This window comes from Leucopleurus acutus (genome assembly GCF_964270905.1).
Source record: "Leucopleurus acutus genome assembly, chromosome: 14".
Lineage (NCBI taxonomy): Eukaryota > Metazoa > Chordata > Mammalia > Artiodactyla > Delphinidae > Leucopleurus > Leucopleurus acutus.
Window position 1 is genome coordinate 45,266,149 of NC_139156.1, and position 24,609 is coordinate 45,290,757.

General features: G+C 54.2%; 2 protein-coding genes across 2 annotated transcripts; one reads left to right on the forward strand and one right to left on the reverse strand.

The window, feature by feature from the left end:
• Positions 1-280: 280 nt before the first annotated feature.
• RASSF4 (Ras association domain family member 4) lies at positions 281-23,892 on the forward strand. Its single transcript, XM_082854078.1, has 10 exons — positions 281-369; positions 2,393-2,468; positions 13,736-13,866; positions 15,265-15,356; positions 16,054-16,211; positions 20,194-20,295; positions 20,567-20,618; positions 21,241-21,362; positions 22,220-22,317; positions 23,708-23,892. Exons 1-10 carry the CDS (start codon positions 308-310, stop codon positions 23,766-23,768), a joined length of 954 nt encoding a protein of 317 aa, XP_082710204.1. The 5' UTR covers positions 281-307; the 3' UTR covers positions 23,769-23,892.
• Positions 8,545-9,940, reverse strand: DEPP1 (DEPP autophagy regulator 1; the record flags this gene model as incomplete). The annotated part of the gene is made up of 2 exons (XM_082853868.1): positions 9,767-9,940; positions 8,545-9,198 (listed from the first exon to the last, which is right to left on the reverse strand). Exon 2 carries the CDS (start codon positions 9,169-9,171, stop codon positions 8,545-8,547), a length of 627 nt encoding a protein of 208 aa, XP_082709994.1. The 5' UTR covers positions 9,172-9,198; positions 9,767-9,940.
• Positions 23,893-24,609: the final 717 nt, after the last annotated feature.

The window sequence follows — 24,609 nt, forward strand, 5'->3', positions numbered from 1 at the left end:
TTTGGGAAGGGGGCTGATAGGGCGGTTCTGACCTTGCCCTGCCAGGGCTGACACGTGTGGGTGTGGGGTCCCATGAAGTCCTCTAGGTCTGGCCCTGTACCTGGGGGCGGGGGTGGGGTGGGAGTGAGGTAAGGGTTGGGGCGTGGCCACGTGAGAGGGTGGGGAGGTGGGAGGTGAGGCAGAAGCTGCAGCCTCTGCACCAAGGCTCCGGCGCCACACTGGCCATCACTCCTCCCAGCTTAGGTGTCTGTGGGCCCTCCTTTGTCTACCAGCAGGTAACTTCCGAGTCTGCAGACAACAGCAGAAGATGAAGGAAGATTGTCCACCCAGTTCTCACGTGCCCATCAGCGACAGCAAGTCCATTCTGAAGTAAGCCATTGTGAGCAAAGAGGGGTCTCCATGCCTGCCTTTCCCCCGTGGCCACTCCCCTGCCATGGGCAGCCTGTGGGTGGAGGAATTCTGGGCACTTTTTGTAGATACAGTGATGCGCCTGCCCCAGGGACAGTGATGAGAGCACTTCTTTTTGAGGTGCTTTGGAGATCAAGGATCAAGGCATGAGTCTGACCCCCGCCTCCCTGGGCAGACAAAAGCAGGAAAGCGTGACAGTGCCTGCTGTGAACCTGCAGAGATGGCGTTTAATTTATATAAAAACTAGAGCAATACGAACATCTTATTGCATTAAACAGTTCAGGGAAAAAAAAAAAAACCTCAAAACTAGTTTTGAGTTTTTATTAAAAAGGTATATTTTTCTCAGCTTACTTTTATTTATTTTATTTTGCTTATGATGAGACTCCTGGTCTCACCATAAAAAAACTGTTTGGGATACTTTTCCAGCCTCATTGCTCAACTAAAGAAAAGTGTATTTTTTCATTTTATCTTGCTTTTCAAGTCCTGAGTCCAAGTGTTTTCTAAATTTGGGTAGCTCCTATCTGCCATTCTGAAGACAAAGCAAGCCTCCTTGAAATGGACTAGCTTTTGCTGAGGACCTGCCCGCTGGGGTCCTCCTGCTAAAGACCCTGAGAAAACAGACAGTACTCCCACACCATCATTTTCCTTATTTAAATCCGATAATAAGAACAATGTAACAATATTAAATATCATTTTGAAAAAAGTCATAATAACAACCGTACACGATTTAGATATGTTATGCATGTACGTATCCTAACAATTTGATATTCAGTGTTTGCACACTTATAAACACAGTGAATATGCAGTATTGAATCCTGCATTGTTAATGCCATTAAGTTGTAAATGGGTGCTCTTGTCAGTTACCATCACCCCACATCACACGGGGCTGCACAACAGAGCACCAGAGCGTGTGTTTCTCATCCAGGCCCTGGGTTGCTCGAGTGTGGGTGAAAGCATTACCTGAGAGGTTCAAGAGCATCTCTGTCCAGTAGGGGAGCCACCAGCTACATGTGGCTGCCGAGCACGGGACCTGTGGCCTGAGAGATGTAGTGAATATAAAAGATGCTCCAGCTAACGCACATTTCTTACAAAATAAAATAACGAGCAGAATCTCATTAATAATTTTTACATAGACTTCACGTTGACATGATAATATTTTAGATACACTGGATTCGATAAAATGTTATTAAAACTAATTTCCCCTGTTTTATTTTCCTTGGTAGTATAGCTACTAGAAGATTTAAAATGATGTGTGTAGCTTGCATTGCATGTCTATTGGACTGCACTGCCCTGCAGAGCCCAGCTTGGGTACAGGGAGCTGTCCTCGTTTTCTCTCTGCCACACCTCGGCCAAGGCACAAGCTGTGGCTTTCCCTTTATCCTGGGGAGACAGCATTTGGACAGAGTAGCCATCCTAGGGCCTTCAGGATCTTACTCTCAGGGGCTGTCACCTTCATCCCATGATCACACGTCCAGGAAGTCAGGATGGGGAAGAGGCACCCTGGTGGTACCTTCATAGCAGCCACCCCAGACCCTTGTAGGAAGAAATATGGGGAGAAAAAGGAAGCCTTTAAAATGTCAATTATCCAAGCCCAAGTGACTTATTCTGAGAAGGTGACTCAGAAGTAAGGTACAGAGAGATTGTCAGGAACTCTTATCTATAATAGTGAAATTGTGCAAACACCCTAGAAGTACAATGGCGTGGGCCCCTCTGTGAGTTTTGACCTGGACCCCTCTGTGAGTTTTGCTTCCTTCGCAGCCCCACCCCGGGCTTCCCAGGAGCGCTGATCTGCGAAACTCCTTAGAAGACCAAAGGGTGTGTGTCTGATGGCAAAGTCTGGTCTCTCAATGGATTATATGTTGTTGGCAAAATGTGTACATTATGCCCATTTTACAAATGAGGAAACTGAGCCCAGCGAAGCCAGATGCCTTATCCAAGGCCCCACCACATTCCAAGAGCATATGTGTGTCTTTACCTTTTTTAGGTCAGAGCTCTTAAGCCTGCTGAAAACCTACAACTGCTACCATGAGGGCAGAAGCTTTCAGCTGAGACACAGAGAGGTAAGGCCCATTTCTCTTCTTTTTCATAGGGTCACCATTTATCCTGGCTTGCCAAAAATAGTGCTGCTTTATACCTGTTAATCAAGGGTAATTCTAAAGACCATTTCCTTCACTCTGAGTGTCCAGTTTGGATAATAAATTGTAAGGTCACCCATCCCCTGAGTTGGGGACCAGGTTATCTCCTTTGAGATCCCTGCAAGGGGTACTGAGGGTCGGACCATCCCTGTGAGAATGCAGAGCCGATGGAAATCCCCTTGTGGGCCTTCTCCTTCCACCTGGGACTTTTGTCTTCGTGAAGGCCGGGACATTGGAGTCTGAAATCTTTGAGACCGCACAGTCCAGTGCTTCCTCTGCTCATCCCAGCATAGATGAGGAACTCAGCACAAGGCCCTGGCTTGCCCAAGTTCACGGGGCAATGCAGGAGTGAAAGCAGCCTCTCTGTGCTTGTCAACCAAGAGGAAAGCCTTGCGATAGAGGAGAGCTCCCCAGAAGATTCTTACAGGGCCAGGAAGGTCCGCACTTGAGAGGCAGGGTGGGCGTGGGGAGTGGAGGACACTGGAGAGCACGGGTCAGATCAAACCCAGGGCAGCTGTGCAGGGCTGTGGGCTTGGTACACCCAGACCCTTCCTGATTTTTCAAAGGAAGCTAGGTATCTGGAATTTCATGTGGAATTCCCAAACCTCGAAGCACTGTGTGGCCTAAACAAAACAAACCAAATACAAGCACGTGGGCACCAGCTGGACTCCAGGGAGTGGCCAGCAGGGCCCAGGCTCGGGGAGCTGCTCACCGGGCAGACCAGGTGAAGGCCTGGTCTTGCCACCCACCATCTAGAACTTCCAAATCTTTCACATAGGAGCCCTGGTCAGGATACTGGGGCATTTGAAAAGCCAAAATGGGGTGTCTTTTCGTGATCGTGATTAGGCTTTATTTTGGGAGGTTTCCACGGTTGAGATCGGGTTGACTCTTGGAATTTTCTCTAGCCCATCAGTGTCTGGCAAGGGCCAGTGGCCTCTGAGTTCCCCTTCTGTTGTTGAACATGGGAACGGACAGTTCAAGCCCCGGCAATCCACAGAGACTTCATGCAGGCGGAAGCCACTCTGCTCACTAATCTCGCTTCCATTAGTTCTTCAAACAACCACACATCCCCGTCTGTAATTACTAGAACAGAGGGTGAGCCCCGAGGTGCAGGCAGCTCTGGGCAGCAGGGGGATCGCCAGTCAGTGTCAGGGAGGTGACCTCCATCAGCCAGGCCAGGCCAGTGTCACACAGTTCAGGAGCCTGGACGGGAGGGAGGCTGCTAGCTCCTGGCTCAGGCAGTGCTAGGCTGCCTGTGACAACCTGGAATGACACAGACCTCACACTCTGCCTCCCCTTGACCCACCCACCCTGCGTGGGGCCTTGGGACCAGCCCTGACAACTTGTTCCCCACCCCTCAGAATTTCTGCATGCTTCTGTGTTCGCAGTCCTCTGCAGAGCAGCCTCTGACGCCTGTCTCAGCAGCCCGCCCTGGCCCAGCTCCTTACTGCTGCCCGCAGGGCTCTCATCCTAGCATCCTGCTATCTCTGCTTTCGCTGTCTCTTTTCTTACTTGAGTGATAAGCCCCTAGACCTGGGCCAAGTGCCCTACTAGTCCTGCATCCCCTCCGCTAGGCATGGGGCGGTACCTGTGCATAGGTATTAGATAACTAACCAGCAGATGCAGGCCTGGAGCAAGTTGGGATGAGTCCTGAGCCCCAGTGTGCTGGGCAGTTTTGATCTGTGCTGCTAAGTGAGGAGTTGGGCCCACTTCATTTCTTGTGCTGAAGGCATGGGGTGGGGTCTTCTGACTGGACCCTGTTCCTCAGCTCTGGGCCATCCAGGGATTGCTCTAAGATCATGATGGTTCTCAACATGTGGTCCCCACACCAGCAGCTTCCGCATCACCGGGGAACTGGTTAGAACTGCAAATTCTTATCACCCTGCTTCCCGCAGGCCTGCTGAATCAGAAACTCTTCACCCTCCCAGCTGTGTTTTGACAAGTCCTCCAGGGGATTCTGATGAAGGTCAAGTCTGAGAACAGCCAGTCTAAGAGCTTGATCTTGGCACTTGGGATTCCCCAAAACAATCCCCTCTGTTGGAACAGCTGAGTGGGGAGAGGGACAGGGAAGCCCCAGACCTGTTTGTGTGATGGGACAGTCCACATGGAGGAGTATAGGACCCTGCAGTGGGGAAGAGGCGCTCCTGCTGGCCCCAAAGGCAGGAACTTAACATCCCACAGGCAGGGATTTTCATATTCCTAACCCTAAAGAAGGTGTGAGGGTCTGACCTGATCTCACTGGAGCCGGAAAGTACCTTTCAGGAACCTTCTGCAACTTTAACAGCCAAGGTGTGCCTGCCTGAGGCAGCGTGTGTCTTTGGGAGGTGACCGCCACCATAGAGACAGGCTACCGGCTTGGGAGTCGGGAGTCGGGAGTTCTAATGCTGAAATGCGTGACTGGGTCCTGGGGCACGACATCTCTGGGTGACTCCCCCACCACCCAGCGTCCGGGGCTCTGCAGTTCCTCAGGTTGCTGACCTGGGACCTTCTGGGCCTCAGAGACTCATAGTTCCTAGAACTTGCTGCCGGGCCACCCGAGACTGGGCTGTCCCGGCACTGCAGACGCTGAGGGCAGGGCAGACAAGAGGAGCTTTGCCTCTGTTGTATTTATTGTAGTACAAGGGCACTGTGAGGGAGGAGTGACCATTTTCCAAACAAAGAAACTGAGACTCTTAGAGTCTCTGGCCCAAGATGACCCTGAAGGAAGTCAGAGGCTCTGGCGTGGCTCCAAGGCCTGAGCAGAGACGTGTATAATACAGCGATGCCATCGCCAGCGTTAAGCTCTGGAGGTCTGTGGAGGTCTTGACTGAGTAGGACTCACCAGGACTCAGGGACTCGGAAAGCGGTTCGTCACCCCTGCCCCCCAAGCTCGATCCCCAAGCTAAGCGTGGGGAGCTCAGCCTCGGGTATGCCCTCCCAGCGCCGCAAGGGGCTCTGCAAGAGACCCTCCCTCCCAACTTGTTGTCTCTGGGCCTGCCCCGGAGCACCCTCAGCCTGGCTGCTACAGTTTGGGGCACTTTCTTGTCCACTGTCTCATCTGGGGCCCACAGAACTCAGAGAGATGAAATGTGTCACTGGCAGGGGCCACACCCTGGGGCAGGCATTTCCCTGTGAACTTTCCCCCAGCTTCTACAGAACTAGGAACAAAGGATTCCCACTCAGGAGGCCGGAGCAGTAGCTTCCTTCATTGTAAACCTTGCCTTTGGGATCGTTTTGCTTGTTTTACAATGAAAAGTGTGATCAACTGGGAGCAATTGTGCCTTTTGAAGAGAACAAAGCATTTTAACCAGGCTGGTTGGTGCCTCTACAGAATAATGGACCACCCCGGAAATGCCAGTGGGCAAAAATATCACTGCTGACTGTGTGAGCTGGAGGCAGTAGGGCCCTGGTGTCCTGGTGTGTGGTGTGTGGCCGCTGCCAAAGCCAGCCTCCCGCCCCGCCCCGCGCTCAGCTCTGAGTAGGCTCAAAGCTCCCCCTGGTGGCGTGAGCGCACACTACACCCAGTGTAGGACGTCAGCCCCTGGCCCCCTGCACGAGTGCAAGAAAGGGAAGGACCTTCCCTCCACCAGGGGTCCCCTTTCCTCTTATAATGATCCCTCTTCTTCCAAGGCCTGAAGGCAGGAATGACAGGGTTGACAGACAGACCACCGGTTCCTGGTGAGTGCTAGGCCCGTGGATGTATTCCCTGGGGGTTCCTGAGTGCTTTCCAGTCTGCCTCTCCAGGCGGGAGGGGCATTTGTGTCCCTTCCCTGTCTCAGTGGTGGGTGGGAGGAGAATGAGACTGCTCCATAGGGCCCCACCACGAGGACTTTCTGTTCGGCTGTTCTGTCCTCAGGAGCTTGGGACACTGCCAGAAGCCCCTTCCCCCAGCCCTTTATTCATCTTTTTTTTTTTTTTTTTTTTTTGGCAACTTCTGAAGGTGCCATTAGCTTCTTTTACGTCGGGGGTATGAGCAGAGGACCCCAGAGCCCAGGAATCTCCTTGGCCCTATCTGATCTCCCCAAATGCAGCAGTGTGATTTCTGAGCTTGGGGGGATTAGCCAGCGTCATCCTAGTTTCACACCGCTTTGCTATGAGGCTGGCGCAGTAAGCCTGACCCGTCCAGTCACCAGCCAGGCACCCGCTCAGCAGGTCAGCCCTCCTCACCACCTCCTTAGGACGTTCTGGCCAAAGCCTGCCCCACACATATTTGCTGGAGAGAGTCAGGGACCCAGAGGTTTGAGTCAACCAGAGACACAGCGGTTGTGACAGTTGGAAAATTTGTATACAGTGCTTATAACTCCATCTCCAAGTTCATTTGTACCGTTTCCCCAACCACTGTAGGGTATGAAGGACAGGCGTTGCCGTCCCCATTTTACAGATCAGGAAACTAAGTAAACTGCTTGTCTGAAACTTTTTCTTTTAAATTCACGGTTTACATTTTGCCTCCCCACAAAACACATAAAAGAGGTCAGGGCTTCCCTGGTGGCGCAGTGGTTGAGAGTCCGCCTGCCGATGCGGGGGATGCGGGTTCGTGCCCCGGTCCGGGAGGATCCCACGTGCCGCGGAGCGGCTGGGCCCGTGAGCCATGGCCGCTGAGCCTGCACGTCCGGAGCCTGTGCTCCGCAACGGGAGAGGCCACAGCAGGGAGAGGCCCGCGTACCGCAAAAAAAAAAAAAAAAAAAAAAAAGAGGACAGATAAATATTGTAAATGTCCAAAGCAATTTTTAAAATATTTTAAAGTCAGAAAGAAAGAAAGAAAGGAAAAAGGGGGGAAGGGAGGGATGGAGGGAGGGAGGGAGAGAGAGAAATGGAAGGCAAAGTAGTTTGCTAGCCCACAGGGCAAGGAGGCGGGGGAAGCCGAACCTGGCCATGAGCTTGCCCGTGGCCCCAGCTGCATCCTCCTCCTCTCCTCTGTCCCTCCCACGCTGACCAGGGCAGCCAGCTCTGGCTTGGCCCAAGAGAACAGGACAATGGGTCTTAAGCCTGTCTCTCTGAGTTCTCTGATGCCTCACCTGTCTCCCTGAGGAAAGCAATCTGCCCCCTCCCCTATCCCTCACCCTCACCTCCTTGCTTGCCAGATGCCCCTGGGAACTGGGATTTGCCAGGATGTAGGGACCCAGGGCTGTGGGGGACCCATGGACATGTGGAGTGAGGCCCTGGCCCCTGAACTTGCCCGAGAGCAGGGCACCTGGACAATACCCTGAACTTTGCCCCACGGATAAGTGGCCCCTGGGTGGAGGCAGGTAAGGGTGGGGACGGGCGGGGACAGGGCCACCTGGTCCAGTTGTTTGGTGCCCTGCAGGCTTAGCTGGTGCAGGTTCTGTCTTGGCCGTCAGCGTGGGGAAAACGCTCCCCGTGACACAACAGGACCTGTGAGGTGGAGCCACTGAGGTACCCGCGGTGGCCCAGTGACAAGTCCCCCAAAACACAGCAGGTGCATTTACTGAGACCTCCAGTTTGCTCATGGGCCTCTTGCGGGGAGCAGGGGTGTGGGGAGCCACGGGGCTGACTTGAGAGTGCCCAGGGCCTGGCTCTGAAACCACCAGGGCTGAGGCCTTTGCTTCTCCTCTCCCCCCACCTACTCATTTCCCCACCTGTGAGGCAGCCACGTAAACAACAGGTACTCCATGTGTGGGCTTGTAACACGCGCCCCAGGATGTATGCGCGTTTTAGCCCATTTACTCATCAGCACAACCTAGGAGGCAGGTCCCATTAATTACCCCCATTTTACCTGTGAGAAAACCGAGGAAGAGATGTTAAAATAACTTGCCCGAGGTGATCAGCCAGTTAGGAGCAGTGCAGACGGGATGCGTATCGATTGCCACATCATGTGAGATAGGCTCTTATTTGGAGCAGGGGTCTCACTATGAGTTGCCAAAGCAGGAAGCCTCTCTGCAGAGGCTCTGTTCCCTCCCAGAGACCTGCCAGGGGCGGTGCCCACCTGGGGTGGGGGGAGGGAGAGGGTGGAGAGGTGATGCAGACCTGTATGTGATTTGCAGAAGTCTTTATTGGGGAGGGGTCAGAGTTCATGGATCACGGGGAGGTGCAAATAGAGAGTTCTAAGGACGCTGCTGGGACGGGGGCTTGTTGGGGAAACTGCATCCTGGCCAGGTTGCCCAGAAGCCTGGGAGCACTGGCGCCAGTCCCTCTGCGGTCTCAGCAGAGAGTGCCCTGGAGCCCTGACATCACTCAGCCTCCCTCTGGGGGCCCCCCGGGCCTTGCCACTGTCCGTCTGTCTGCATGAAGCCCAGGGGTCAGCAGAGGATCCAGTCCTCCTCGGCATGTCCCTCCCACTTGGCCGATTTTCCTGAGACTCCCCAAAGAGCCAGTCCAGAGGGTCCACAGTGCTGGCCCCGGGCAGTGTGGGCTGCTGGCCACTGAAGCGGGTGGTGATGTCCTGTAGGGACCCAGTGGTGCAGCTCTTCTCACGGGAACGGGCTGGCCGGTGGGGTCTACTGGGTCGGACCCTGGCTGCAGCCTCATCCGGCACTGAGGTGGGCTGCGCCAGCTGACAGATGGACTTCACGTAGTCATCCAGGCTAGGGGAGGCGGGGGGGTCCTCTCCAGGCCCACCGGGCAGCATCTCCTCCAAGGTCTCCCGAATTGTGGGCAGGTGGGCCACGGAAAGCAAAAGCCGGGACCTCATGGCTGCTGGCCACAAGGAAGCAGCAACCTGTTGGTTGACAGAGGACTGGGGTGAGGGACTAGTGTGCCATCCTGACAGCCTTCCTGCGTCCCCTCCCCACCTGAGGCTGCCTGGGTGAATCACATGTCTGAGAGCAGTTGAAAGTCTGCAGATCCAAGACCAGGCTCGAACTCCTGGGCTCTTCCTGCTAACATTACTTAAGATTCTATCATTACTGTTGTTCAGGAACCTGTACAAATCAGAGAACCCAGCCTCACGGACTGGAGTCAGAGGAAACCTGGGTTTAAAACCAAACTTAGCAGTTCCTGACCCGGAGTCCTTTGGCAAAGTCACCTCTCCAAGCTTCCACTTACTCATCCATAAAATGGGGTTAAAAATACACCTCTCAGGGGCATTGGGAAAAGCTTATGGAATGACACCTCATGGGAAATTCCATTATGAATATAAAGCCCTCCGCAGCTGTTGTTAGCAGTTAGCTGCATCCTGGTCTCTAACCCGCAGTGAGGCTGTGCGTGTCCCAGGCTGAGAACTGCTTCAAAGATACCCAATGCCTTTTTGTTTTACCTCAAACCAGAGGGCAGTTGCTGTCTCTTACCTGTAGCTGAGGAGGTCTGGGGGTAGCAGGGGAGCTGGATGAGCAAGGAAGTCCACAGAAAGCCCCCAGGAAGCTCAGAGCAGAGGGATCGGGGTCCAGTAGTTGGAGCCCTGTGTCCGGCGTCAGATTGCTGGGAGGGGGACGACGAGGAAGATGTGCTACGGCCCCTGTACGATGTGCCACTGTCCAGAGCAGAACCCTCCCTGAGCTGTCTGGCGAACCTCGTGGCCTGGCAGCTGCTTTTATACCTTTCCACCAGCAATCAGTTACCGTCACAGGGGCCAAAAATAGCAGTTCTCAGGAAGGCTCTCAGAGGAAAACAGCTTGGCGGGCGGGGCCTGGCCCAGCTTGGAGCAAGGCTTTGCGCCTGTGGGACGTTCTGGGAATGTTTACTCTGCAGGGCAGGGGTGGGGTGGCCACTGGGAGAGGCAGAGGGCTCCACTGGGCTCCCACAAGCAACCCTAGGGTCTGCCACCTCCGCCTAGAAGTGTTCCCCACTACACCTTACACTAGTACCCTGCAACCCCAGGACACTCTGGCCCGGTGCTCGCTCTTGTAGAGCTTTGGGCCTGCACCTGTGAGGGACCCTGCCAGACACAGCGATGCAGGGCTTAGCCTGGAGGCGGCTAAGGCCAGGCTCCCTGGGCCTGCTGGGAGTTGGGATGTGCCCACCTTCTTGTGGAACCAGGGGCAGCCTGCAGGGTCCTGGTCTTGCTGCTTCCCAGATGTGGTGCTTTCAAATGATAACTGGTTTGTTTCTTTGTTCCCCAGGTATCTAATTAGTACTCCTGTGCACCAGTGACTGTTCTAGGTACAGAGGACATAAGCAGTGAACAATCATTGTGTCCTAGAGCTTAGCTGTTAGTGAGGGAAAGAATTAAGTACTCAGGGGATGGGTGCTGTGATGTTGGGTACTGATTACAGCTGCAAAGAAAAGGCCAGCTGCGCTGTGGTCAAGGGGTCGGGAGGGTCCTCTCTAAGAGGGGACATGGAACAGAGAGCCGAACAAACGAGGGTCGTGTGTTCCCAGTGGAGGGGCAGCATGTGGAAAGCCACTGTGACAAGAGTCTGCTGGGCAGGGGACAGCCAGGGGCCCATATGACTGGCCCAGGTGGGGAGAAGTCGGTGGGTTTGGCATGGACACTGGGTTTCCCTCTGAAGGGGATGGACAGACGCTGCAGGATTTGAACAAGGGTGCAAGAGTCTGGCTTCTGCTTTGAAGGATTGACTTTGCCGCTGTGCGTGGGCTAAAGGGCAGCTAACAGGGAGACTGAGGAACACCTGGACAGCGTTGGGAGGCCACTGCTAGTGTCCAGGGATGAGTGTGTCAGCACAGGAGGCAGCTGGGGGAGAGGCAGGTGACCCTGGGAAAGCCCTTGTAGAGAGCCAGCACCATGCCCTTCTCAGACAGACCTCACGTCATCACCTAGCCCTGGGCCCACCTGGAAGGTACCTGTCTTGTTCCCACAGGCAGGGGATGGAAAGCAAGTCACTGAGACAGAAGCTCAGGTCGGAAGTCTGATTGTTGGACAGCCCCTAGGTGCCGAGGCAAGCGGGAGGAACTGGCAGTCCCAAGTTCATGCATTCTCGCTAGAGTATCTCTCATGGGCCAAGGCATGCGGCCAACCCGTGATCAGGATTTCAGTTAAACATACCAAGTCCCACCTCGGCTCTTCCATCTGGACGCTTCTGTAGAGCCTTTGTCTGTTTCTCTGGCTCTCTTTGAATTCATTAGCAATTAGCAAATAAGCCAATAGGCTGAACTGAGGAGGAAAGTGTTGACTGGGATAGAATTAGGGGGCCCAGGTTGATTTCCCAACTTGTAGAAAGTCCAGGCCCCGGGACCTGTGTTCTCGTCCTGTTACTTCCCCACCTGCCTGGTGAGGGCTGCCCTGGAGGTCCCTCTTCTCTACTTTGGGCTTCTCTGATTTGATCAGAGAACGCTGCAGGCTGACAGGGCCTCCCCTCCATTCTGATGGGGCCAGGCTGGGGGAGCAGTAGAGCAGTGGTAGGGGGCTCAGGTTGGGCGCACCCATGCCGCTTGTGCAGGGACACCAGGCCTGAGTCACATCAGGCCAGCTGGTCCCCAGCATAGCTTAACCCTGACCTCAGAGGCAGCAGCTCTGCCTCAGCCCTTCGCTTCCCCAGAGCAAGTCCCCCTGCCTCTTTCTTCATGGCAAGGTCCCCAGAGCCTTCATACAGCAACTTTGGAGGTCTGGCCTCAGTATGTCCAGCCTTGCTGCCCCTGCCCCAGCGGTGCCCCCAGAGCATCAAAGGGTCTGGGGCTGTGTCTGCTTCATCTCCTCCACCCAGAGTCCATCATGGGGCTGGTGTCCATGAATAAACATGTCCATGAATGAACACACCGAGATGAGTTCCTGGTGGGGCAGAGGCTCTCTCCAGCGACCTGTCAACATCTGATGGAGGCGTGTGAAGCTAAGTCTGAAAACAAAGACCTGAACCCCACTTTGGGTTTTCTTACTATCCCCACGGGACCTTTAACTGCAGTGGATAAATCTAGTCTTTCCTTTACAGTTACATATCTGTTACATATTACATACATACAGTTCCATATCTTTAGTTACGTATCTGTGCCTGTGTAGCATCAGTGGTTATCAAAAATAGCTCTGGTTTTTTTTTGTTGTTGTTTGTTTTCTTTTTTAGCAAATAGTGCAAGGCCATTTCAGAAAGCTATGTGTATTTTTGATAAACTTGAACAGAGGAGAAATATTTTCTCCGTGTATGGCAGGGTGTTTTAAACTATTACTAACTAACCATGAAATCGACACTGCAGGACACCTCTGTAAGCACTGCCAGGGATATGACATTTTCCACAAGATCCCTCTTCTCACAGGGCTTTTGATGTCAGCAAGGAGAAGGAAATGGCATTTGTGAATCTAAAATGGTGCTTGAGATGGCTTTGGGAGAATGACGATTTAAGTTCATTGCCGAAAGACCAGTATCAAAGCAGATTAGGAGCGCATAGCTGGGAAGACCTAGACTCTGTGGAAGCGTGAAGCTGAGAAGGTTTCTGGCAGGTGCTCTGAGGGTGCAGACAAAGCAGCCTGGCCAGGCACACATGTGGGAGTGATGAGGCTGGACATAGGGAGCCTGGAGGTGGTAGCGCTCATACAGGAGCCAGAAATAGGTCAGAGGAACAGAATCAAGGACCTGAGGGGAGCAAGTGGGAGCTGGCTGAGGGCGCCTCCGGAGGACTCTGTCGATTAGGACCTCAGGGTTGGTGGCAGGGGAGTGGCCATGCCATCTGCAGACCTTGGGAAATGAAGGCTGGTCGGGGACGCGGGCTGGGAGCTGTTGTAGATATTCCGAGTGTGTGTGCCAGTGGTGGGACGCGGGACAGTCCATATCCCAGGTGGTGAGGAAAGCAAGACTGGCCCTCAGGAAAGAAGGCAGCTCGGTAATCTGGGGGTGGGTTCAGGCCACTATGGGAACAGTGTGGGGACTGTCCTAGTCCACCTCTGCTCTCGTGGGCATGGGATCCAGTGCCCTCGGCACATGCCCAGTAGGGCCAGCTGACCGTGGGTCCCCTGCCCAGGTGCAGCAGTGGGTGGAGAGGTGCCCTGTGTTGCACTGGTGTCTGCACAGCCGTGCTTCCCTGGAACGTGTTTCCTTGCCGCTCTGTGGACGTGCCTGCCAGACAGCGGCCGCGTTCCTGTGGGACACCTGACTCAGCCGCCCTGTCCCAGACCCTGCGCCTGGGCGATGGAAGGGCACGCCTCAGGCTTCCTCTCAGCCCCGGGCCGCGTGCCTTGGAGCACAGAAGTTCGTGGGCCTTCCCCCAAAGGAGGACAGGACGCCAGGGAGGATAGGGCGTGTCTGGGGAGGCCTGAGTGCACGGTGAGTCCCGTGGGCAGGGGCTGAGTCCTGAGGGCGGGTGGGGAGGGTGGGCAGTGACCCCTGAGCGCTGCTGCTCTGGGGGAAGAGGCTGACCCGTGTGGATCCCCACAGGAAGAAGGGGCTCTGATCATCGAGGGGCTCCTCAACATCTCCTGGGGACTGAGGCGGCCCATCCGGCTCCAGATACAAGATGACAGAGAGCGCGTGCACCTCTCCCCCGCCTCCTGGGCACCAGGACACCCGTGAGTGCCAGGCTGGGTGGGGCGGGGCCAGGTGGTCTCCGTGACACCCGTTCAACCCGAAAGTATCGTTTGGGGTGTCGGGGGCGGGGGAAGCTGCTCTCAGCCTAGCCCCATTCCCATTTGGGGCAGGAGCATAGCAGGATAACCCAACCTCATCCCTGTCACCCCGTGACGTCCTCAGCCCATGACCTCACCTGCCAACCTGCAGCCTCACCCCCAGGTGGTCCTTCTCCATGACAACCAAATCACCTCCCTCTTGGAGAACATTCCAGGCTCCCCTCACCTCTGGCTGTGCTTCTCAAACTTTCCTTGTCCGTAAGAGAGAGAGGGCTCTAGGTGGGGGGCTTCCAACACCCTCTGCAAGTTAAGCATCTCAGCATCTCCTGTTCTATGTTAAAAACGCACACAATTTTAGCCCCCTCCTGCTCTGCTTTTATTCCAGTATCAGAATTTATTTTTATAAATTTATCAGAATTTAATATCAGATTTATTTAACTATCAGAAGAATGTTTCGATCAGGATGAAATGGCTTTCTACCTGCCTTATCGTTCTAGTGGACGTTTGCCTCTTCCCACCCCACCCCATAGACGGGCAGTTTGCTGCTGCGTTTTGCTTGCTTCTGCATGTAATAAATCCTTCTAAGAGTCAGAAATTCAAAACATTTTCCCCTTCAGAAACTGAAGTAAAGTTGCTTCTCTGAGAGCCCTTAACACATTGACACCCCTGGGGCGTCCCCAGGTATCCCTGGTCACTCATAGCAAATTTTGAGCCGCACAGACTTCGAGCTTAGAGTTTGGATGGGCTCCTTAGAAAGGAGGGTAAAAGTGGTCACACAAGCAGTCTCAGACAAGGGCCTGCAGAGGCCTCTCAGCACTGGGTTGGATGCTCTGTCTGCTCCTTGCAGGTTCCTCCTCACCGTGTGGCTACTTCCCATCGCGCCCATTCCTTCCCCAGCCCACCACCAGCTACCCTGGCTTGGAGACCACCCTGCTCAGAGGCCTGGAGGTTGGCCCCCTCGAGGTTGCTGCTGCCCGGCCCCCGCAGGCCTGAGGGCAGCCCAGAGAGCCCCCTCGGCACGTGGCCGCGGATGCCAGCTGCCTCAGCCCAGCCCCCAGCAGCACCCGGGCACTGTGTGTGTCCCTGTGTCCATGCAACAGCGCCCAGCACAGTACACCGGGTCTTCAGGACAGACTCCCTCTCCTTCCAGCAGACACTGGGGCGATCCTTTGCCTTTCTTTTAATCTTTTACGTTGACTTAATAGGAAATCCTGGCCTCAGCTCTGCCTGCCCTGATTCTTGCCTGTGTCCTGTCCACAAAGGCAGCCAGCCTCTTCCCTTTGACCTGAGCTACGTTTCTCTGCCTGCAGCCCTCTGAGCACCACGATTGTCTCTTTTCAGAAAGGAGCTACCTCTTCAGGATGGCAGAGTCACTGCCCAAGAACCAGGCGCTCAGGCCGGACCCAGGGAGGACAGTTCCAGAGACAGCTCAGGTCAGGGGGGCCCTGTCCTGCTCATCTGGGGTGGGAAGGAAGGGAGGGGTTGGCTCATGACCACCGTCTCTGAATATCAGCTTTGTGGAGTAGCAAAGAATGGCCTGTTGCCCTTCAGCCGTAGCCCCTGCTAAATCCCTCCTTAACCCGAGAGAGGCTTTCTCATCGACTCCTCACCGAGGGAAAAGGAATCAGAGGCTTGCAGAGGTGATGTCGTTTGCCTGAGTCCCTGCAACACGCACCCTTATAGAAAGGAGAGAACATCAGCAGAGGGTGCGGCTGCCTCCTGGCCTTGCAGGCATCTGGGACCTCTTCCCCACACGCACCGGGATCCATCCCTGTGGGTCTGTCCTCTCTGTGCTCTCCCCTTGCACTCAGTGAAGGGCTTGTCCCGGAGGACAGGGCTGGGGCTGTCAAAGGCCTGCTCTGGATCCCTGGAGACGGAGGCCCAGAGGCTTATGGCCATGTGGCATGGTGACACAGGTTATCCTGTCTGGGGTTCACCTTTCCCATCTGCAAAGTGGGCATCATGCAGGCTGGACCCCAGCCTCCGACTCAGGGACAGTGGTCACATCGCTGTCTGCTGCAGCCCAGTGCTACAGGGAGCCACGCTCCACACTCGGGACCACCACGGGAGCAGTTCTGTCACCACCGCCCTCACCCCAGCCTGACCCCCCTCATCCACTTCTCACCACAGAGCCCGTGGAGGAGGACGAGGAGACCCCACAGCTTATGCGGACCAAGAGCGATGCAGCCTGTGTGATCCAGAGGCGGCCCAGGTGCCGCGCCCCCGGTGAGGCCCAGAGGATCCGGCGACATCGGTTCTCTATCAACGGGCACTTTTACAACCACAAGGTGATGTCCCAGCCTGGCCTCTCCCCTGGGCCCTGAAGCTGAGGCCACAAGGAACAGCCCCAAGCACGGGTGTAACCACTGGGCCTTCTGTAGGCCGGGCTCCGTGGCGGTCATGCCAGAATTCACCTTCACCATGGCCCTGTGTGCAGATGTGGTCATGCCCCTGTCCCAATGGAGAAACGGGCCCAGGAGGAGAACTGTCTCGCCCAAAGTCACATCAAAGTATCATTCCACATCATGGCCCCAAAGCCTGTATTTTTTCCATCACACACTCACTGTCAGTTCATTCTCAAAAGTTGCATGGAGGTCTTCCCGGGTGGCGCAGTGGTTGAGAGTCCGCCTGCCGATGCAGGGGACATGGGTTCGTGTCCCGGTCCGGGAAGATCCCACATGCCGCGGAGCGGCTGGGCCCGTGAGCCATGGCCACTGAGCCTGCGCGTCCGGAGCCTGTGCTCCACAACGGGAGAGGCCACAACAGTGAGAGGCCCACGTACCGCAAAAAAAAAAACAAAAGTTGCACGGATATTTGGAAAGTGATACCAAATTCACTTTTAATCAGGCGATTTTCTATGAGGTTTCCACCCAAGCTCAGTTGATATGGGAACGTCCTGTCCCCTACTGTCATTTCCACTTGGTAGATGAAGGCAACTAGGTTGAGGTGTGCCCAGGAGCACGTGTGTCTGTGTCCCAGAGAACCCACACTTCTCCTTATTCCCAGCAATTAGCCTTTTGTCCAAGTATTGTACTGACCTCAGGAAAAAGAGCTCCTTCCCCAGATGACATCATTCCGTAAACAAACCAAACTGTAAAAGGAGAAGTTGATTACTATAAATGGCACGAGTGGCCGTGTGGGTGAGGCCCTAGATGGGAGTGTCCTGGTAACAGAGCCACATCCTGCAGCACTGGGAAACTGGAAGCCAAGGTTTTTAGGTTAAGCAGCTGCCTTCTTGATAGGTGATGACTCGTGGGAGGGGAAGGGGAGCCTGGGCAAAGGGAGGTCTCAGGGTCAGATCTGAAGGACAGTCCCCCAGGTGAGGTCTGCTGGGAGCCATTCAAGCCACTCTTGGGGTGCCCTGCACTTCGGGATGAAGAATTCAGCAAGGCAGCTGAAAGGACCCTGCTTCACCATCAGGACCTCCCTCCACTCCCTGCTAGGTTTGCAGTGAGTGTTCATGAGGGACAATAGGTTATCTTTACTAAATCCAGGAAAACCCAGGACTATTTGAGAGTAGTTTCCTGAGAGAGGGAGGGGGAGGCAGGGCTGAAGTTAAACAGAGATTAAGAATGTCTAGATTAGCCAAAGAACCCACCGTCTGACTTGGGTATTCTTTAAATCTTGCTCCAAAGGGGTTTTGTCCTTAAAGTGTTAAGTACCATGTGCTAGTATTTGAATATATATTGATATGCTATTTTAAGGGATTACTCAAAAATTTAGAAAGACTATTTGCACGGGTTTAGGCTCTTTCTAGTTCTACATTCCTAAAAAGGAGCTTTTTGCTCCATGACTCAAGGTACCAAATAGCGGAATTTGTCTTCAGTACATTCACCTCTACTCTAAAGGAGTCATCTCTAAGAGGGGTGTTGGGCACATTAAATCTTACGTTAGTCATTCGAAATGTCACAGGGACATGGAGATGTCTGAGCACTCTGTAGCCTTTGAAATGAACAAATGAACAGTGAGGGCTTTCATCACAGCCTTTCATGTCCATTGGAGCCATCCTGCCAAGAAGGGCTTCTTAGCCAGCCAGCCCAACACTCAATACACTACCCATTCAGGCCCCAGTAAGGGCAGATTTTCCCCCAGTCACAGATTTACCTGCGCCGAAATGTAGACCCATTCTTCCAGGCAAATTGAGTACCTGCCAGGACAGGAACTAGTGTCTTAGGCATGTTGGACAGTTGATTCACATCTCCTGGATGAGTAAGGGGCTCCCTCTTTTTCTCCCTGCGCTACATGCATTCAGAATCAGTGTCCCTAGAAATCAGGCAACAAAGTACTTGAGCCACAGGCAACAATTAAAAACAAAAAAATTCCTAGAATTAACTTCCTGGGGTTGTTATTCCAGGTTTTATTTCTTAGAACTGTACCCTATTGCTTCACTCAATTATTTTCCAAAAGTGTTCTTATTCACAGCAATGTTGGCTTGATTTCCAGACTGGGTCAAACTTAGTACTTGTTTTCACTGCTTTGCCCTGGCCTGTTAGATTCACATGTGTTCTGTGAGGGGAAAACCATTGTGGTTAGAGATGGGAAAACAGCCACGGTACCCTTGTTCCTACGTGGAGTTGGTCGGTATCTTCTTGAGAAAAAACTTGAGGCAGAAGAAACACTAACAATGTCTTATTGACATGACCTTTCTTCTCCTAGAAATAGCCTGACTACTGTATTCCATATTTCTTAGAAACTGAAAACCTAGGCTGGCTTTCTGTATCACCCAGAGGCATTCTACATTTCACTGTGCAGAGGGCAGGTCCAAGTTTGAGTCTGGCTCTGGTACTCGGGGACCAGCTGCGGACACTGAACAAGTCCCTCGCACACCCCGAGCCCCTACTGGGAAAAGCAGAGCTAGGGCCATACGGGAGGAATGTGTGAATTGGAATTTGGAAAGCAAGGAGGAGCTTACCCACACGGAAGTCAGACGCGCAGGGAGGCCCCTGTGCCACAGTGGTGAAGCATGGGGTTTGGGGCAGCTCTGCCCTTTCTAGATGGGTGATGCTGACAAGCCCCTTAACCTGTCCAAGCTTCCATGTCTTTCCTAAGAAAAGGGGACTAGTGACAGGTACTTCTAAGGGCTGTTGTGAGAATTAAATCAAAGATTATATATAAAGTGTTTAGCAGGTTTCCTACCTAGCTAGTGATCATTGAGGACTCAGTAAGCCTCAGACAATGCCCTGGTTGACTTTCATGGATGGTGTCTCATAAACAAAGGCAAGATACCTGTGAGAATGTCACGGGCCCCCATAACTGTGCAGAAGCCATGTGGCTGGAGCACAGGGTACTTGGGAGGGAACCATGTATCATATGTGAATAACATGAGAGGAGCCACGGATGGCACTGTCTAGGCTGTGGGACATGCTGTAAGACAGTACTTCTCAAAGTGTACCCTACAGATAGCATCACGGGGCAGTTTCCTCAAATGCAGATTTTTTTTTTTTTGCGGTACGCGGGCCTCTCACTGTTGTGGCCTCTCCCGTTGCGGAGCACAGGCTCCGGACGCGCAGGCTCAGTGGCCATAGCTCACGGACACAGCCGCTCCGCGGCATGTGGGATCCTCCCGGACCGGGGCACGAACCCGTGTCCCCTGCATCGGCAGGTGGACTCTCAACCACTGCGCCACCAGGGAAGCCCTCGAATGCAGATTTTAATCCAGGAGTCTGGACTCGGGGGGCCTGAGACTGTATGCTGACAGCTGGTCCAGAACACACCTTGAGTTGCAGAATTTTGAAAGGTTGTTCCTCTGGCCAACAGTGTGGGTAATGGATTGAAAGGGCAGAGACTGGAAGGGGAGAGTTGAGAAGCTGATGCAGTATAAGCGGAGGGCCTCACCTCAGGCACCACTGGGAGCATGGAGAGGAGTGGACAGATGTGAGAATGTTCGGCCTTAGGATCAGCAGACACTTGGTGGTTTGATGGACAGAAAGAGTGAAGGAGAGACTGGTTCCCTCAACCCCTTGTGAGTTACTTCTACGGCCCTGGTTCCTGGGATCCAGAGAGCTGGACCTTATAGCTTTGTAGGCATCTTTCTTAGAGGCCTCTGTAAGATGTGAGTTGTTACAGCTTCCCTGTGCGTGCCCAGATCTGGGCATAGCTTGTGTGTGGATCTTTGTGGATGGATAGACGCAGTTGTTCCCGAAGCTCAGGTTCGCCTACTGCTCCAGCCTGCTCAGCACCATCTGGCCGACAGTATGCCCAGACCCTGTGTGATGTCAGCCCCGTGTCCCCTCTGGACTTGCCTTGAACTGCCTCCCCCTTCCTGTACAGACCTCCGTGTTTACTCCTGCCTATGGGTCCATGACCAACGTGAGAGTCAACAGCACCATGACCACCCTACAGGTCCTCACCCTGCTGCTGAACAAGTTCCGAGTAAGTCTGGCCACAGACGGCCCTGCCCCAGTTGCTGGTGGTTTGCTGTTCTGTTGGGGGAGGGGGCTGGAGAAAGCCGTGGCTCCTGGCTGGAAGGATGACCAAGGTTTCCTCAGCTGAGCTGGCATCTCTGGGAATTTAAGCAGAGAGAGGGGAGGGTCCCTGGGGATTTGTGTGTGTGGCACTGAGGATGTGGTTACTACCAGGGGTCCCTTTCTGTCTCTCCTGTCTGGAAAAGCCGTGGTCTGACTTCCTATTACTACCTGTGCAGGTGGAAAATGGTCCCAGTGAGTTTGCACTCTACATCGTTCACGAGTCTGGGGGTAAGTGTCTGCCTTTGCTTCCTGATCATAAAAACAAAAGTCCCTGTCCAGTTGGCAAGCTCACCAGCTGTGCTCCTTCTCTGAGGGCTGGGCTGGCTTGTGCAGCGGGCACGGGGCAGGTGCCCTCCTGGCCTCGGGACATGCTGTGCCCCCACCACGAGCATCCCTCCCAGGCCCAAATCCAGGCACGTTGTCATCCCTTTGAGAATCCCACCAAAACCACATGGTAAGCCACTCTCTCCAGTAGGTTCAGCAGGGAGGGGGGAGGAATGTGCATCTGGGTCTTCAAGGTGGAACAGAAGCCCCTCGCCCACTGAGAACTGCTGTTGCAGAACTTGTACTGCATGGCCCTGTGTCCAGTGCTGCACAGCACAGGTCTGATAACTGAGCAGGCCTGGCCTCCCCAAGTCCACTTCCCCATCCCCCGCTCCTTCAGCCACTGTTCCTCTCGGAGCTGGGCCTTCACTGAAGGACATGATCACACATCATCAGGGCAGTGTCCACCACACAACACCTGGCAGTGTTGCCAGGCCCCCTGGACACCTGTCTTCCATTACGTTCCTGTCCTGGAACAAAGAGACGCAGAGATGCCATGAATTTTGTCCACTGCTTTCTTTTTCAGAGAGGACAAAATTAAAAGACTCTGAGTACCCGCTGATTTCCAGAATCCTGCACGGGCCCTGTGAGAAGATTGCCAGGATATTCCTGATGGAAGCTGACTTGGGCGAGGAAGTCCCCCACGAAGTGAGTGAGAGCTGAGGCTCGGGGAGGCCTGCTCCTGAGTTAGGGGCTGGGGGACAGCATGGCGGACCCCCAAGGGCTCTTAAGGTGACCTTGGGCAGAGCCCTCTTGGGCGATGCTTCCAGGGCCCCCATGGCCGTTCTGAAGGACCAGTACAGTATTGGTTTCAGCCCTTCTTCTTCCTGTCAGCCACCACCAGATGTATCAGCTGGCTCAGGGGAGATAAGAAGTTGGGTCTTAGAAAACCATGGCCTGGCCTTTCCCCCTCAGACAGATAGAATCTTTTCCTTCGTTGGAGCGTGGTTTGTTGTCATTGCATTAAAGACCCACAACAAGGGCTCCTTAACTAGGGCCTAACTAGGGCTTATGGAAGGGACCCTATGGAGGTCTGTGTCTCAGGGCAGCCTGAATCCTGGCTGGGCAATGGGCACATTTCCAAACTCCCTGCACAGAAAAGGCCTATAGGGTGTGGACCCCAAGGAGAAGGCCCAGTGACCCTGTATCCCTTGAGCCATTCAGACTAGTGTAGTTTCATTCCATTGTTAAAAACAATGGCATTCCCACCGTCTCCACCCCACCCCCAGAGAACACCCAGTGTGACTCCACTCACTATTGAATGCTTTTCCTAAAATTCAGCTTAATCTTTCCTCCCAGGGATCGTAGTTGCCTTTGAGGTAAGAATGGGCTCCATCCTCCCATCCTGGTACACACAGAGCAGTGCTGGGCGTGGGAGGAAAGCAGGACAGCCTCTTCCTTGGATTTAAGACTGCTGAATCGGCCACTATGGAAGCCACGAGGAAAAGAAAACACACTTTTGGCTTCTAATTTAAAACACATTAAAATGTTCTTGGATTTTCTAGGTCGCTCAGTACATTAAGTTTGAAATGCCGGTGCTGGACAGTTTTGTTGAAAAATTAAAAGAAGAGGAGGAAAGAGAAATAATCAAACTGACCATGAAGTAAGCAGCGCTTAAGGAGCCAGTCGTGGGTACTGAACGTCAGGGCAAGTCTTGCAGGGCAGAGCACCCAGGCCCGCGGCTGGGAGGCCTCTCTCCTCCAGGTGTGCCAGGTGTCCTCACGCAGCTCGGGGACACCTGCTAACCCTGGCTCCCCAGCACCGCCCTCTGACCCCTTGCTCAACACTGACACCAAGCTGGGGTGACAGCCTGCCAGAATAGGGGGATGCAGCCCAGACCACTCATCTAGCCTCGGCAATCTCGCCAGCACAGGACAGGCACACGCTGCTGAAAGATGCCAGGAGAGTCAGGCAGGAGCACGGGCGGGCCCTGGACCAGGGTTGTGTGTTCTGCTGGTGACATTGCTCTGGAGGAACAACCGAGAGGGGGCCTGCTTGTGCACCTTCTGCCTCGCCTGGGCCTTTCACGCTAGCCGGAATCCTAGGCCTGTCCCAAAGCAGCAGTTATTGGAACTGCCTGCACCAGCTGATGTTTGCAGGTGCAGGGGACCAGTTCAATGGAAAGGTGAGCAGGTGTTACCTGCTGGCTCCTGGGGAAGCTACCTCAGGGCCCGGCTGTGTGAGGTCAGCCAGGTTGCACATCCCAATGATCTGTCTCTCCCTCTGCAGGGGAAGCTCGGTCCCAGAGTCCCTCTTAGGAAGGGAAGGAGAGAGGCTGCTGTGAGGGCCCGCGGTCAGGGGACTGGTTCCGATTCTGGCATCTGGGTGAATGATTCTTAGAAAGGCTTCTATGTGTGCAGTCAGGCCCCATTCAGGCAGTCAGCAGAGACCTCGATCAGAGGATACAGTCTACATGCAGTCAGCAGTGTCACCGTGGCTAGAAAGGACTTGAGGGTCACCTGGTCAGCCTGTTCAATGTACAGAGAGGAAACAGCGGCCTGCGATAAGGAGGCAGCACCACGTGACTGCAGAGCCAGGGCTTGAACGCAGGCTTCCTGATCCCTACTTTGCCGCCCTGTATACTCCAGCACACTCCTGTCTGTACTGGAGAATCTTTTTTTTTTTTTTTAACATCTTTATTGGAGTATAATTGCTTTACAATGGTGTGTTAGTTTCTGCTTTATAACAAAGTGAATCAGCTATGCATATACATATGTCCCCATATCTTGTACTGGAGAATCTTTGGAATAGAAAGATCACTCTGCTTTGAAGCTTGGCAGGCTCTGCAGCCCTGTTTGACTGCTCCTCAAAGCCAGTGGCCTTGTGGGATGTGGGCCTGGCTTTTCCCTCTCCTGGCAGAGGAGACATAGTGGCCACTAATCAGCCGGTCAGGAGCCATGGGTCTCCGGGCCCAGCATCTACGTGCTCCCTTGGTCGCCCCCTCCCTGTCCCCTCCAGTGTCAGTGAGTCCTCTTGGCTGTGTCTCCCTCCAGGTTCCAAGCCCTGCGTCTGACGATGCTACAGCGCCTGGAGCAGCTGGTGGAGGCCAAGTAGCCCACCAGCACCTGCCTCTTCCGAAGCCCCCAGCAGCCAGCGCACTCTGAGCGCTGGTGGCCGGGCCCTGATTGTCACACACATTGGTCACACTGGCTGAGGAATCCAGCACCCGTGTTTCTACCTGTCCACCTGCCTAGGTAGCGTGAGTCCCATGTCCCTGGCTCTTGGCTCCAAGGTGAGCACTCACAGTGGCCAGACCTAAGCCTGAGGAGCCAGGAACTTGCTGGGTGGGGTCTGCGTGTGAGACTGGCCTGGGCCGTGAGCAGCCCTGAAGCTGTGACATGGGCCACTTATGTAGCTGCATAGCATGGCCAGTTCTGTTCACTCCACACGTCTCCTGCTCAGGAGAGCAGGACATGACCCTGTTTCTAGGGCGTGGGCTCCATCTGCTCTCCCAGTGCCCAGCCCAGAACCACAAGCCCTTATCCTCATCAAACACATGAGCCACTCGACCCCCATCTGCCCTCGTCTCATGCTGCCACTCAGAAACTCCGCTGGGTAAAGCAAGGGCTGCCAGCGGGTATGGGGTGTGCGATGCTCCCAGCCATCACTTCACCATGGCGTCCCTGGCCCTCGAGCCTCTGATGTCACTCCATGAGCCTCACATAGCCCCGTGCCCCGGCAGCAGAGGTCAGACTGGGAGTAAGACCACCAGCAGCCCATCTTCTCTCTGCAACACTCACTCTGAGCTTCCTCAGCAAGACCTGAAGGGATTCTTACAAGGAGCTCGCTGCCAGAAACATGTCAATTTGATCACATTGAGGAGGTGACCCGCGTGGCATTGTAAAGGATGCTGCCAGGGTGCGTGCGGGTCCAGGAGCTGTCCAGGGGCCGCCGG

Coding starts and splice junctions, on each gene's coding strand:
- RASSF4 (XM_082854078.1), top strand. CDS start 308: ATGAAGGAAGATTGTCCACCCAGTTCTCACGTGCCCATCAGCGACAGC. Junction 2,469..13,735: donor TTCAGCTGAGACACAGAGAG/GTAAGGCCCATT, acceptor GGATCCCCACAG/GAAGAAGGGGCTCTGATCAT. Junction 13,867..15,264: donor TCCTGGGCACCAGGACACCC/GTGAGTGCCAGG, acceptor GTCTCTTTTCAG/AAAGGAGCTACCTCTTCAGG.